The 13,924-nt window shown below is 36.2% G+C and overlaps 2 protein-coding genes across 4 annotated transcripts in view; one reads left to right on the top strand and one right to left on the bottom strand.

Moving 5' to 3' along the window:
- RFC1 (replication factor C subunit 1) overlaps window positions 1-7,059 on the top strand; it is a 71,302-nt gene extending 64,243 nt beyond the window's left edge. For all 3 annotated transcript variants that reach the window (XM_063108055.1, XM_063108054.1, XM_063108053.1), the window contains 3 exons: window positions 2,961-3,174; window positions 4,307-4,498; window positions 5,531-7,059. In XM_063108055.1, the coding sequence (XP_062964125.1) occupies window positions 2,961-3,174; window positions 4,307-4,498; window positions 5,531-5,614 (490 nt within the window). In that variant the 3' untranslated portion in view covers window positions 5,615-7,059. The remainder of the gene's footprint in view (window positions 1-2,960; window positions 3,175-4,306; window positions 4,499-5,530) is intronic.
- Window positions 7,060-8,651: 1,592 nt separating this feature from the next.
- Window positions 8,652-13,924, bottom strand: part of WDR19 (WD repeat domain 19) — a 73,670-nt gene continuing 68,397 nt past the window's right edge. Inside the window, exon 33 of the mRNA XM_063108013.1 lies at window positions 8,652-8,730. The gene's annotated coding sequence lies outside the window, so the exon portion shown is untranslated. The remainder of the gene's footprint in view (window positions 8,731-13,924) is intronic.

Genomic DNA, 13,924 nt, shown 5'->3' with positions numbered 1-13,924 from the left:
GCTATTTATTGTTATTGTGACTATGCCTATTATTAGTGGGAATAACTTCTCAGTTTCAGAATAATTAATAGGAAAAAACTGAACTATTTAAAGACATAGACTAGTTTTTAACCTATTCTAATAGGTCCTAGCCATTTGGGATAGGGAGTACAGTTGAGCATGTAACAGGAGGAGGCCACTCAGATAAACTAATGAGCTTGGAAAAGTTTAAGGAAGTTCAAAAATACTTGTATTTGGTACAATTTTATTAAAGTTTATTTTTTTAAATTTATATTTTTCATTATACATGTTTATGGGGTACAGTTTGTTTTTTCAGTATACACATATATTGTATAATGATCTAAGCAGAATAGTTAGCATATCTGTCATCTAAATATTTGTCATTTCTTTGTGGTTGAAACATTCATGATCCTCATTTATGGCTGTCTTGAGATGTACAGTGTTATTAGCTATTGTCACCCGAGAGCACCAGAAGTTATTCCTCCTGTCCAACTGTAACCTTGTAACGGTCTATCATCCTTTCCAATTTTGTTAAAATTTAGAAACTTAGAAACTGTGCATGCATACAAATACTAAGTGAACTTTAGGGGTTCATTTTTAACCATGAAGAACTACTTGAACAATCTTATTTCCCCTTCTGGTCCCTGGAGGGAATATGTATTTGGTCCCCAGATACACCCTTAACTTTGGGGTTAAGCTGAACTGAGATACTTCCTTTCTTCCGTTCCTTTACAATTCTACTTCCTACTAAGTTTCCTCTTCCTAGCCTATGGCATGAGTCTTTTTTGCCACCCTTATATTAATTTTCTATTGCTGCTGTAACAAGTAGCCGCAAACATAATGGCTTAAAACAACACAAATTGATCATTTTAAGATGGGAAGATTATCATGTATTATCTGGGTGTGCTCAGTGTAATCACAGCGGTCTTCATAAAAGGGAGGCAGCAGTGTCAGTCAGAGAGGAGTGGAGATTCTACCTGGCTGGCTTTGAGAAGGGGACCATAAGCCAAGGAATGCGGGTGTCCTGGAGAAGCTGGAAAAGGCTGCTTTTCCCTATTGCTCTTCTCCTTGGTCAGGCCAAGAGCCTGCTGTCAGCTCTTTTTCTGCGCCCTGCCCACTGCTTTATAAAGGTCATGCATAACTGTACCCTAGGACGTCCCTTTTTAGTGCTCCCACTCTACTCCATGTAGGTTTTGAGTCCTGGACTTCCATGTTATTTTATGGCTGGTCTGTATGTCCGTCCTCTTCCCCCTTTAGACTGAATATTTCTGGGGGTGGGAACGGAGGCTTACTCATCTAGCACATAAACTGCTCAGTAAATGTTTCTTAATGAATCATATATACAGGACATTATCGTCAGCAAGGACATTTGTAGCGTATGTCATGATTTTTTAAGTTAAGACCTTCCCACTTAACTTTAACCCTCATCAAGTCACTAAAATTTTATATGCCTCAGTTTCTCTTCATCTTTAAAAAATGGAAATGTGATTTCATTATTCGTTCTTAACCTTTTTGGGGGGCCACAAATGCCTTTGAGAATCTCAAAGTTCTGATCTTTATTCCCCCCAAATGCACAGATGCACAAATAATACAATTTTAGGGGAAATACAGATTCCCAAGCTTGACTTAGGTACATAAGATGACAACTTTAGACTTTTCCAAATTTAATGTTCTGTGATTGTATTAGGAGATGACAATTACATAACACAAGAGAATAATTTTGGAAATGGTTTCATAAGTTTCTTGGGTACTGTGGCTCAGGGATTCACACTATTTTTCTTCAAGTACTAGTGTGCTTGAGTATGGAAGACTAAATCTAGAGGAAATGGGTAAAATTAAAATAGAGCTTTTTGAACTCTTTGCCTAGGTAATAAAACAGTTGCAGGGGCAAGGTTCTAGATTTCTTATTGGGAGAAGAACGATGTGGCTTCTTGTGGTTCAGACATTCAGTTACCTGAAGGCAGGAGCAGGACCCATAGGTAATTTTGTTTGTTTTTGGCGGCTGGCTGGTACAGAGATTTGAACCCCTGATCTTGGTGTTGGAACACCGCGCTCTAACCAACTGAGCTAAATGGCTAGTCCCCATAGGCAATTTTTAAAGAATCATTTCTTTTCTCATTCCAGCATGGGTTCTGATACCAACAGCTTTTGAGGTCTTTTGTTCAAAGTACACGTACATGTAATTGCCTGGTTTGAAGACAGAGGCAGTAGAGGTGAAAGATTTAGGGTGGTGGCATTTGATATATTGTTTTATTCAGTTATTTTTTTGTCTTTAAGATGTGACAGCATTAAACAGAAAAAGAGTCATTTCATGGTCACATTCTAGTTCTCAACAGATCAGAGACTCTTTCCCTAAGTCTTTTCCTGGCCAGTGTGGATCATATTTTGATTCTGCAGGAGCATACGCTGCCATTTTCTTAGGTATGGGGGAAAACCTGCTCTAGAATGGAAGATTTTAGAGTGATAGTATTAGGAAATGTGAGGGAGGCATTCATATATAATTTTGTGTGTTATAATCAGAGACGAAAAGGCGTTACACACACTCATGTAGGAATGGCAGTGGCACTTGAGGTAGGAAATCTCAATCTCTTTTACTGATGCTTTTAATATTTCGGAATTTGGAATGAGTAATCTTTATGGCTGTAATAAGTACGAGCACAGGGAAACACTGTTGTTGCCTGGGCCTTAAGAGGACAAAAGTAGAACCCATGTTTGTTTTTCAGTCTTCTGATCCAGCTAAGTAGAAAACTTCCTTTGAGCACATTGATGGGTATCCATTAACCTGGTAGTGTAGCACTAGGCCTTCCTTGCACCAGCTGTTAAATGGGAGGCATTCCACTGAACATTATTAAAATTGGATTGAACTCTGCCTGATGAACTCGGTGTTGATAGGCATAATATGACTTGAGTTGGCAATAGTCTGCAGTTGACTGTAGGTGTGTCTCTTGTTTTGGCTTCAGAACATATTCCAGCAAAAGGACAGTAAACATGGATTATCTGTCACACGTAAGGGATGCACTTGTACAACCCTTGACCTCACAAGGGGTAGAGGGAATACAGGATGTGGTTGCACTTATGGACACATATTATTTGATGAAAGAAGATTTTGACAATATCATGGAAATTAGCAGCTGGGGTGGCAAACCTAGTCCCTTTTCCAAGCTGGATCCCAAGGTAAGTTGTGTAACCCACTGGTTTTCTGCCACTTTGTAATTACCAGGATGGTACTAGGAGTACTTCAGAGATGTTTTAGATTCTTTAAAAAAAAAGGCTTACTTTTTTTCCCCCTTAAATGATTGTTTCTTCTTATGGCCTCTGCTTTCCAAAGATATGATTTGAGTACAATAGTAAGAGCAGACTTCTGGATTGTATTTTTATCTTGGCTTTATGCTGAGTGGAAAAGCAAGAAGTGAAATCTGAGGAGCAAATATAAACGTATTCCTTAAAGGTAGGGATGAACCTGAGGAAGTAAAAATGAGGTGGTGGTAATGGATTGTACAAATAAAGATGTGCCTACTGGCTGGGAATTTTTATAATTTTTCTTTTTCTTAGTCTACCTAATCTGTGGATTCAGTATTTATTCTCCTTGCATAATTTATCATGTAATAATGTATGCCCTCTTTTCTTTTTATAATGAGCAAGAAAAAACTAAAGTGATATAACATGAATATGTAATATCTAATACTGCACTCTTGTGCCTATTTATTTGATGCTATTTTAAAAGACATATTCTCTGTGGTTTGCCCTATCTAGAATTTTGACCTGATTTAATGGTTACTAGTAAATGTACATGGCAGACATCCATTATAATAATTCATGGACTACTTCTGGAATTATGTTTAGAAGTTTGAAGTTAAGGCTTTTCAAGTTACTTAGTATTTTGAAGTAGCTACTGTTATTATGATAAAGGTAACATGAGTTTTGTGGTAATTAAAAGCCAACTTGTACCTTATTATGAGCCTTTTTTTGATTTACTGATGCACTGACTAACTTTGCTTATTACTTTGTAAAAATGTGGAGAGCTCTGAGTAGGTAAAAAATGATGACCTAAAGTGACTTTTTTTTTGTTTGCTTAAAGTTTCTAAATGGATCTTTTTTGAGTCATGGGCTCTATTAAGAATATCATGAAAAATATGGAACTTCATAGAAAAATGTATATACTTACATTTACATGTATACACATAAATATTTTGCAAATAGTTTCACGGGGCACCCAGGGTCTCTCAAAGCCTTTAGGCTTATAGAGTTTAAAAGAATTGTTTGGCACTTAGATTTTTCAAAAACTCCTTCTATTCCTTTCATATAGGTAAAAGCAGCCTTCACCAGAACTTACAATAAGGAAGCCCACCTTACCCCGTATTCACTTCAGGCAATAAAGACATCTAGACACAGCACAGGCCCAGCAATGGATTTTGAATACAATGAAGAGTTAAACGAAGATGACTCTCAATCTGATGAGAAAGACCAAGATGGTATAGAAACTGATGCTATGATCAAGGTAATATTTTAAGCTATAGATGGGAGAACCTTAAAACAGATTATCTTTTCTTGTGTATAACTTGCCTTGTGAATAATAGGGCCTATTTAGCAAGTAGCATTGTAAATTGAGGGTGGAGAAGGTATAGATTTCATTTTTATAAACAATCAGCTTCTTATGGTAGTGGAAGAGCCAAACAGCAAGAAAATAGGCCATCATATTGATGGTCAAGTGTCATGTGTTCTGTTAGAAAAAGTACCATTTTATTAATTTGGCCATCATTGTATGGTTTCTTATCCACAGACACACATTTTCACAACATAATCAAGACAAACATTTTAAACAAGACCATTTTCCCCTTCTGTTATTTGTGTTTTGCTATAGCCATTGAACTGCCTGTAGAAGTTTCTCAGAGCAAAACATCCTAGTCTTTTGCTAGGAAAGATTAAAGTCAATTATGGTATCAGCCAACTGTTTACAACTGCCTGAGGCAAAAGGATCTAGTCTGTATCCTTTGCTGTGTGTGTGTGTTTCGTGTCTTTCATTTCTGTTTTGTCTAAGCAGGGGAAGGAATTGTGGCCTTCTCCTGTGTAGCTCTCTCTAGTCTTATGTAAACATAAGAGGTTGTCTCCTTCTCTCTTCTCTTCCTCCTTCACAAAATGAATGTGTTTAGATCTCTAATCTGAAACTGAAAGAAGAGGAAATTTTTCATGTAAACATTTATCTTTTACCTTCAAGCATAGAAGCAGAGTTAAATATACCTATCTTCTAAATCTAAGAAACTGCCTTACATGGAGAACATGTCTTAGTTCTAGATTCTAAACAGCTTTTCAGTTTTTACTGCTGTCTTTTAAAGGCTACATAAGCAGCCAAGTCATTGCTTAAAAGTAAGTGCATCGGGGTAGAAGTAGTCCAAGGTCAAGATGTTCGTAGCCTCTCTCTTTTTTTAATTAAGTTGCAGGTAAAGATTAGATTTATTGTAGAGATGAACTTATTTCATTTATTCATAAATACAGCTATTAACTTTTTTCTGCATCTTTTCCCCTACAACAGAAAAAGACAAAGTCTTCAAAACCTTCAAAACCAGTAAAAGATACGGAGTCCAGAAAAGGAAAAGGAAAAAGTTTGAAGAAATGAAACCCTTTTTCACTACCGACAGCCATTTTTTACCCACCCTCAGGACCAGTCTAGCTGGTCTAGAAAAAGCCTTGTTTTTTCCCAAGGAACCATGTTTTAGCATAATGGGATGACCTGGTGGCCCCATTATAAGTGAAGGGCGGTATAGCTAGAGGATATAACTAGTAGGCTCACATGCACCTCTTATAGAGGTTTGTAGGACTTGGGTCCTCTGCTATCCTGTCAATCTAATTAGATTGTTGTGCTTCAAAATGACTGTGTATAATTAGAACTAGAAACTACACGCAGACTTTGGAGTCAGATTTTAGTTAACACAATAATAAGCCTGGGAGCAGTGGTACTAAGACGCCTTTTATAGGCTTAAGAATTTATCCTAATGGCCTTTCTAGGATCAATGCCAAGTTTTTTTTTAAAGGTAGTTCCTGTATGTGGTGAAATTTTGTAAATAAATCATAATCCAAAATAATCACCACCTAGAACTTGGTATTCTTTGTATATTGTCCAATATCTTCCAATGTATAAGTTAGGAGTAAAAATGTTCCATATGATACATGTACAAATTCTTCTTAGGATTGTCATCTTGTACAGCAAAATATGTTGGTATATTACATTCCTTATTAATTTGCAAGTGATTGGATAAGAAAGCATTAACCAGTTGTGTGAAAATTAACTTTGTCAACTGAAGAGTCAGAACTCAGATTCACAGCTTTACTCCCTCTGAGTGCTGACCATATCTCTGCTGTGAGTAGAAGTTCACGCAGAGGCCTTGTTACTAGCAGTGTGGGGGACTGCAGAAGGGTTGCCAGACATTCTTATCCTCCGGAGTCTCAACTCATCAGTTTCAAACCAGTAGGCCCCAGGCTGGGTCAGAATTCTTAGGCTCACTCTGACATGGGACAAAAATGAACATGGGCTTCTGTTTACTTTGTCCCTGGGAGATCCTGTTCTGTCCTGTGATGTATTCCACAAACCCTATTGGAACTTTAGATTGTACCTATAATGATACTTGTTGAGTGGTCCTGAGGCTGTGGATCTAGCCTGGAATTTAGGTGTCTAGCTATTTTTTAATCTTGTCAGTAAATACTCAGAGGAGTGTGCTACCTCTGGGAGGTATATGCTAAAAAGAATGTAAAATAAGGATAGTGTTCTCTGCCTTTCGGGAACTGACAGTCTTGTTTGGGGATGAGACATAAAGTTCTTGAGACATTTAAAGCGTATTTACCAGTGTGAAAAATGTCTTTCTTGGAGATTAATTCATTATGGAAATAAAACATTGCCTTGAGCCCTTGCCCCTCTCTTTGTTAAAGCCTGGCTTCAGACTTTTCTGCTTCAGTGAAGGTTTCCTCACCAGTGGGGTGAGGATGGCTTTCTTATGCATATTCTTCTATTTCTATTACTTTTTGGACATGCAAGTCATGTCTCCTTAGCTGCTCTGTACCCCCAAGGAAAGGGACTGTGAATGAATAGTGCCCTTTACTTGTTCATTATGATTTGGTTTTTAATTGTAAATGCTCTAAACTCAAGATTGGCATAATATGTGTATAAGATAAATAACATTTCTTTTAGAATTAGAAATTGTAAATATGCTCTTTAATACATGAGCCCTCGTGACCATGAGGGGAATGACTGAGGTTAATAGTAAGTGGGAGTTGGTGGTTCCACAGAAGTTTGGGTGTGAATCTAACTGGTCTATATTGGGACTGAATCTTCATTGCAGCCACCAATGAAGTAGCACCCAGTGCCACATATAGTCTCTGCAGCATAAAACTGCACACTTGCTCTTTTTGAGATCTGTTGAGTTGTGGACATTTTGTTATTATAACGAATTATTCAACTTTATCCTTCATCTTGTTAAATTTTCGCAATCCTGCACCACCATTATTTGGCCTCTTGAAGATATTAACAAGGAGAGAGAGTTAGATGTACTACGATGAGTGTCTTCCTAAACAGGTTCTGGTATGATTATGTTCATGAGTGGAAGTCTAACTCACAAACTATGATGTGTCCTCACTAATCCCAATAGCCTATGGTTCTTACTCCAGTGATAAGATATAGGAAGAAGCAGGGGACTGTGGATAGGTTTTATAATAATTTTTATTGTACCACTTAGTAAAGCTAAGGCTGCTGGCCAGCCATTGGGAGGGAAGAGGATGGGTCATAAAGCTAGAGGCACTGTGCAGATGGGATACTTGGATGCTATAAAACATAACTGGCACTTGTTTGGGTCCTAGCCCAGGTTCATAGTTACCACTGTAATGCTAAGGTTGCTGGTGAACAGACTGTACAATCCTATCATCTGATTCATTCAAAGTTGACTCAATGATTCATTTCTGTCAGCTGCTCAGACTTTGGTGACATTGGCCTTGGGTGGCAAGGAGGAGTATACTGATGTTATAGAGAAAGTACAGACTCCCTTGGGAGGAATGGCGGGGTGGGGAGAGTGTGTGTGTGTGGTGGGAGGGGAAGGGGACGGATCCTTCACAGAGCACTGGGGAGGATTCCAAATAACGTCTGTTTTCAAGGGAAGTCAAATGATTTAATTTCGTGACAGGAATTCCACAGTATGTAGTAGAATGACTCAGCAGATACAAGTTTATGGTTTCATCCATTTTCTCAAAGATTGGTTTTACTGATTTTTGGAATTTTGATTCTGGGACTGATTCTGCTAAATAGCCTTGATTGATCTAAACTCCTCATTTGAAACTTTTTATACTGTTCATATGTGCTGCCAAACTTCACAGTATGCTTCAAAGCTACGTTCCTTTATCTGTCTCCAAATCCAGGAAAACATTACAAATATCTAGTCAACAATTTTATTTTTAAAGGAGATATTTCAAAATATAAAAGTTATCAAAAAGCTGAATATTTACAATTATGTCATAGCTTACTATTAACAGTGCAGAGCATACAATATGTAAGATTTTAAAGAGGAAATATACAAAGTGTAATAAACAGCAAGGTTATATATCACTGTTCCACCACTCCACAGAAGTTGAAAGTGCTGACCTGGAGAGGTCACCTTTGTTTCAATTTTTGGTGTCCAGGAATGACCATCTCTTAAATCCACCAAGGCTGGAAACCCCTCTGGAAAAATGCTATTTTCTCAGGAATATTATCTAAAAAGGACAAAACACATACTATTAGAAGGGTTTCAAGTAATTATTGGCATTTAGTAACAAAGTCAAGCATACGAAGGAATTTTTTTATCATTTCTGGAATGTGGAGAAGGAATACTATTCAAGTTAGAAATCTCCAGTCTTTAATCACTGTTGAGTTTCAGTACCGGTCTTGCAACTGGCTAAATTTGTGTGGGCAAGTTGTTGAGCCTTTATTATAAAGTGAGGATGATAATAGCCACCTCACTGGGAAGAATGAGAAAATGCAAAGTGCTCAGCGATCTTGAAATTAAACAGTTCCTTACCTAAAAGGAGCTAGTGACTAATAGCTTCAACCAATATTCACTGAATAAGAAGACACAATGACTGACTTTTTCAAAATACAGTGCATAATAACTCACTGAAGACATGTGCAAGGAGCTATGATGTACTATGGTCTAGGTACTTGAAGCTTTCAGTAAAGTATTATCTACTTTAATGCAGGGATAGTGTTTGGAGAGTCTGTGGAGGTTTATCAAAAACACAAGGTTCCACTTTTGAAAGTAGCTGAGATGCAAATTTATCTTCTCAGATAATATAAACTTGGGACAAAAAGTAATAACTATTCAAAGGCACTGGAGAGCATCCAAAAGCGGGCAGAAATTGGAAAGATGTTCATCTCTGAAAGAAGAGAACACTGAGGAGGACTCATGTTTGTGGGGCTTTTCACCTAAAGGGCAAGCGCATGAGACATGGGGTGGCTAGAACTAGGAGTCAGAAATAGAGTATGTGGATGCCAATGTCATGGGGAATATCCTGGAAACAGGGCTGTCGCAAAATCTGCATATAAACGCCACATAAATCCGTGAACTTTACAGACTTGGGACAGACTTCCAAAGAGTGCAGTGCAACAGCTCAAGAGCTGGAATAGCTAAGCAGAGATTTCAGCTGCTATTAACTGCTGAGCAGCCAGAATTTGGAGTTTGGATTTAACTGTCTAATAGAACAAAACCCAACATTCTCTGAGGGAAAAACAGAACCTAGAGGTTCTACAATATATCCATAATGTCCAGTATTTAATAAAATAATACTAAATGTGTGGGGGGGGAGGGGGAAGAAAAAAGGAAAATGTGACACGAGAAAAAGTCAATAGAAAAATGATTCTGAGATAATACAGATATTGAAATAACAGACAAGAACTTCAAAGCAGCTACTTAAAATATGTTCAAGGACTTTAGAGAACTTTCCTTAGAAGAAAAGTTAGGGAACTTGAATGTAGATCAAAACAAATCCAACATAAAGAATAGAGAAAAAAGGTGAAAATGAAAAAAACCTTAGTGACACGAATATATCAAGTAGACAAATACAGATCTAACTGGACTCCCAGAATGAGACGATAGAAAGGGACAGAAAAAGTATTTGAAGAAATAATGGCCCAAAATATCCAAATTGGGGGAAAAACATAAACATACAGATTCAAGAAGCTTATAATCTACTTATATTCCCAAGTAGAATAAGTAAAAAAGCCATACCTATGCAAATATAGTCGAAATTCTGAAAACCCAAAATAAAGAGAATGTCTTGAATACAGCCAGAGAGAAAAGATAAAGCTACATTATATTTTTTGTTACAATTTCTTTAAACATGACTAAAGAAAAATTATATCAAATTATTATAGGGTTTATAAAAGATAATATGAAACTTTCCATGAACTTTTTGAAGTATGTATTCTCATATAGGTAAAAACTCTATAATAGAGGAATCAAATAAGTTACTAAAAAATGTTTGATTAGCCAAACGGAAGGCAAGAGAAACAGAAAACAAAAAGCAGATGGGACAAATAGAAAAGTAACAAAATGATATACTTACATGTATTAAAATATCACATAGTGCCCCATAAGCAGGTACAATTATGTGTCAATTAAAATTTTTTAAAAATTATATACCTAAATTCAACTTGATAAAACTTGAAAAAAATTACAACAAAAATTAAAGACTAATCCTCCATAAACATACACATAATATTTTCAATATAATAGCAAAATAATCCAGTAATACGTAAAAAAGGATAATGCACATGATCAGTTGAGTTTATCCCCAGAATAAAAGTCAATTTTAACACTCAAAAAATCAATATAATTTACCATATTAATGGAATAAAGGAGAAAAACCATATAATTACCTCAACTGATACAGAAAAAACATTTAACAAAATTCAACACCCAGCAAACTAGGAATAGAAGGAAACTTCTACAATTTGATAGAATGCCTTTTTGAAAAACCTTACAGCTAAACATCACAATAGTGAAATACTGAATGCCTTCCACCAACAATGTGAACAAGAGAAGGATATTGACTTTACTCCTATACAATATTGTACTGGAGGTCTTAGCCAGTGCAATATAGGAAGAAAAATAAAAGTTATAAAGATTGGAAAGGAATAAGTAAAATTTCTCTATTCGTAGACATGATTGTTTACAGAGAAAATCTGAAGGAATCTACATTAAAATTATTATACATAAGTGAATTTAGAAAGGCTGCAGGATGCAAGGTCAATATAAAAATCAATTGCATTTTTCCACTCAAATAATAGGAAAATGAAAAAAATTTAAATTCCATTTAGTATCAAAATCTCCCAAAATTACTTAGGAATAAATTTAACAAAAAATATGAAAGATTCCTGTTGAAAATTACAAAATATTGTCAAGAAGAATTGAAAAATATCTAAGTAAATGTAGAGCTAAACCTATCATATTCATAGATTGGTAGACTATGTTGTTAAAAATGCCAGCTCTTCCCCAAATAAACTAGAGAATCAATGTAATTGTGGTACGCAGAATTCTAGGATGACCCTAAGATTCCACCCCCAGTGTACACATTCTGTGTGATATTTTCCTCTTAATTGTGGGCAGTGCTTGTGAATATGATGTGATGATAACCATATTAGGTTATATTATATGACAAAGATGAAGGGATTTTGCAGATGGAGGTAAGGTCCCCAATCAGTTAACTCTGAATCAAAAGGGAGTTTATCCTAGGCGGGCTTCACCTAATCAGTTGAGTCCTTTACAAGAGGGTCCAGACTTTTCCTGAAGGGAGAGATTTTAAGAGCGATGCTCTTGTGCTGGCCTTGAAGCAGTTTCATGTTGTGGGGAGGGCCACTTGTCAGGGAATTGCCTCTAGGACTTGAGGGCTTCAGTCCTCCATAAAGAACAGAATTCCACCAATGAACAGTGAGCCTGGAAGGGGACTTCAAGCCTCAGATGAGAATGCAGCTCCAACCAGCTGCATGGCTGTAGCCTTGTGAGAGAAGACCCGGCTGAGCTACTCCTAGACTACTGACCAAAAAACTGATTATAAATGTGTGTTGTTTTAAGATGTTAGTTTGTGGTAATTCGCTACATAGCAACAGAAAACTAATATAAATCCCTATCATAATTTGAGCAGCAATTAATTTTTTTTTTTAAATTTCAATCTTTTCTCCTTATTGAAGACTTGTGGAAATATTTAATTATATATAATCATTAGTGAAAATTGCTTTTTATAGTGCTCTTTATAGTTTTTTCCCTAAATTTATTTTTGATTATACATTTCCATGGGATACAGAGTTGACTATCAGTATTTGTATACAGTCTGTGACGATCAAATCAATATTAGCATGTTCATCATTACAAATTAACTATTTTGTATGTCTCTTACCCAATTACTCTCTAACCCCCTTCCTTTGTCCCCCTTTCCCACCTCTAGTAACTGTAGGTCTGTTCTCTCCTTCTGAAAGATCAATGTTTTACTGTGGCCTTTCTTTCCTTCCTTCCTTCCTTCTCTCTCTCTCTTTCTTTTTTAGCTCCCACTTATAAGTGAGGACATGCGGTATTTCTCTTTCTGTGTCTGGCTTATTTCACTTAACATAGTTTTCTCTAAGCTCATCCATGTTGCTGCAAATAGCAGAATTTCCTTTTTTATGGTTGCGTAGTATTCCATTGTGTGTGTGTGTGTGTGTGTATACACACCACATTTTCCTTATCCAGTTATCTGTTGATGGATATTTAGGTTGATTCTATATCTTGGCTATTGTAAATAGAGTGAGCTGCCTTTTAAAACAGAATTTTATAAGCTGATTCTAAAATTCTATATAGACATGTGAAGGATTAAGAGTAGCCAAATGATGTTAGAGAAAATGACCAAGTTGGAGGATCCACAATACCTGACTTTAAGACATACTATAAAGCCACAGCAATCAAGACAGAGTAGTATTAAAATAAGGGATAAATAAATACATTAATGGTGAAGAGAGGGTCCAGAAATACACATTTAAAACCCAACTGATTTCTAACAAAGGCACCTAAGCAATTCAATGGGGAAAGAAAGACTTCAACAAATCGTGTTGGAAGACTGGATATCCATTTGAAGGAAAAAAAAAATGGAACCCTCATCTCACACTGTAAATAAAAATTATTTCAAGATAGAAGACCAATCTAGAGCTTCCAGAAGAAAACATATGAAAATATGTTCCTGACTTGTGACTAGGAAATAATTTTTTTGACCAGGACACAAAAAGCAATAACCATAATTTCAAAAATCGATAAATTATAATTCATCAAAATGAAAATCTTCCCATCAAAAGACACAAATCAGAAAAGAAAAAGGAAAGCCACAGAGTCGGAGAAAATGTATTTTTTTTTTCAGTGGGGTGGCCGGTATGGAGATCTGAAACTGTGACACCATGAAGTTGGAGGAAATATTGGTAAAGAACTGGTATCTAGAATACATAAAGAACTTTTACAATTCAGAAACCCAACAATCCAGTGCCAATGGGGACAGAAATGTCTTTTTAATAAATGGTGCTAGGTCAACTGGATATCTACATGCAAAAGAAAGAGGTTAGTTCCCTCGCTCACACCATATACAAAAAATAAATGGATCAAAGACCTAAATGTGGGAGTTACAACTATGAAACTCCTGGAAGGAAACACAGGTGTAAATCTTCGTGACCTTGGATTAGACAGTGATTTTTTAGATATGACACCAAAAGCATGAACACCTAAAGAAAAAAACAGATAAATTGGACTTCATCAAAATAAAAAACTTGTGCCTCAAAAGAAACTATCAAGAAAGTGAAAAAACCCACAGATAAAATATTTGCGAATCGTGTATCTGTTAAAGGAGTTGTATCTAGAATAATAAAGAACTCTTACAACTCAATAATAAAAAGACA

Source organism: Cynocephalus volans, chromosome 9, assembly GCF_027409185.1.
Source record: "Cynocephalus volans isolate mCynVol1 chromosome 9, mCynVol1.pri, whole genome shotgun sequence".
Classification (NCBI taxonomy): Eukaryota; Metazoa; Chordata; class Mammalia; order Dermoptera; family Cynocephalidae; genus Cynocephalus; species Cynocephalus volans.
This window is presented reverse-complemented; position numbering and strand designations above follow the sequence as displayed.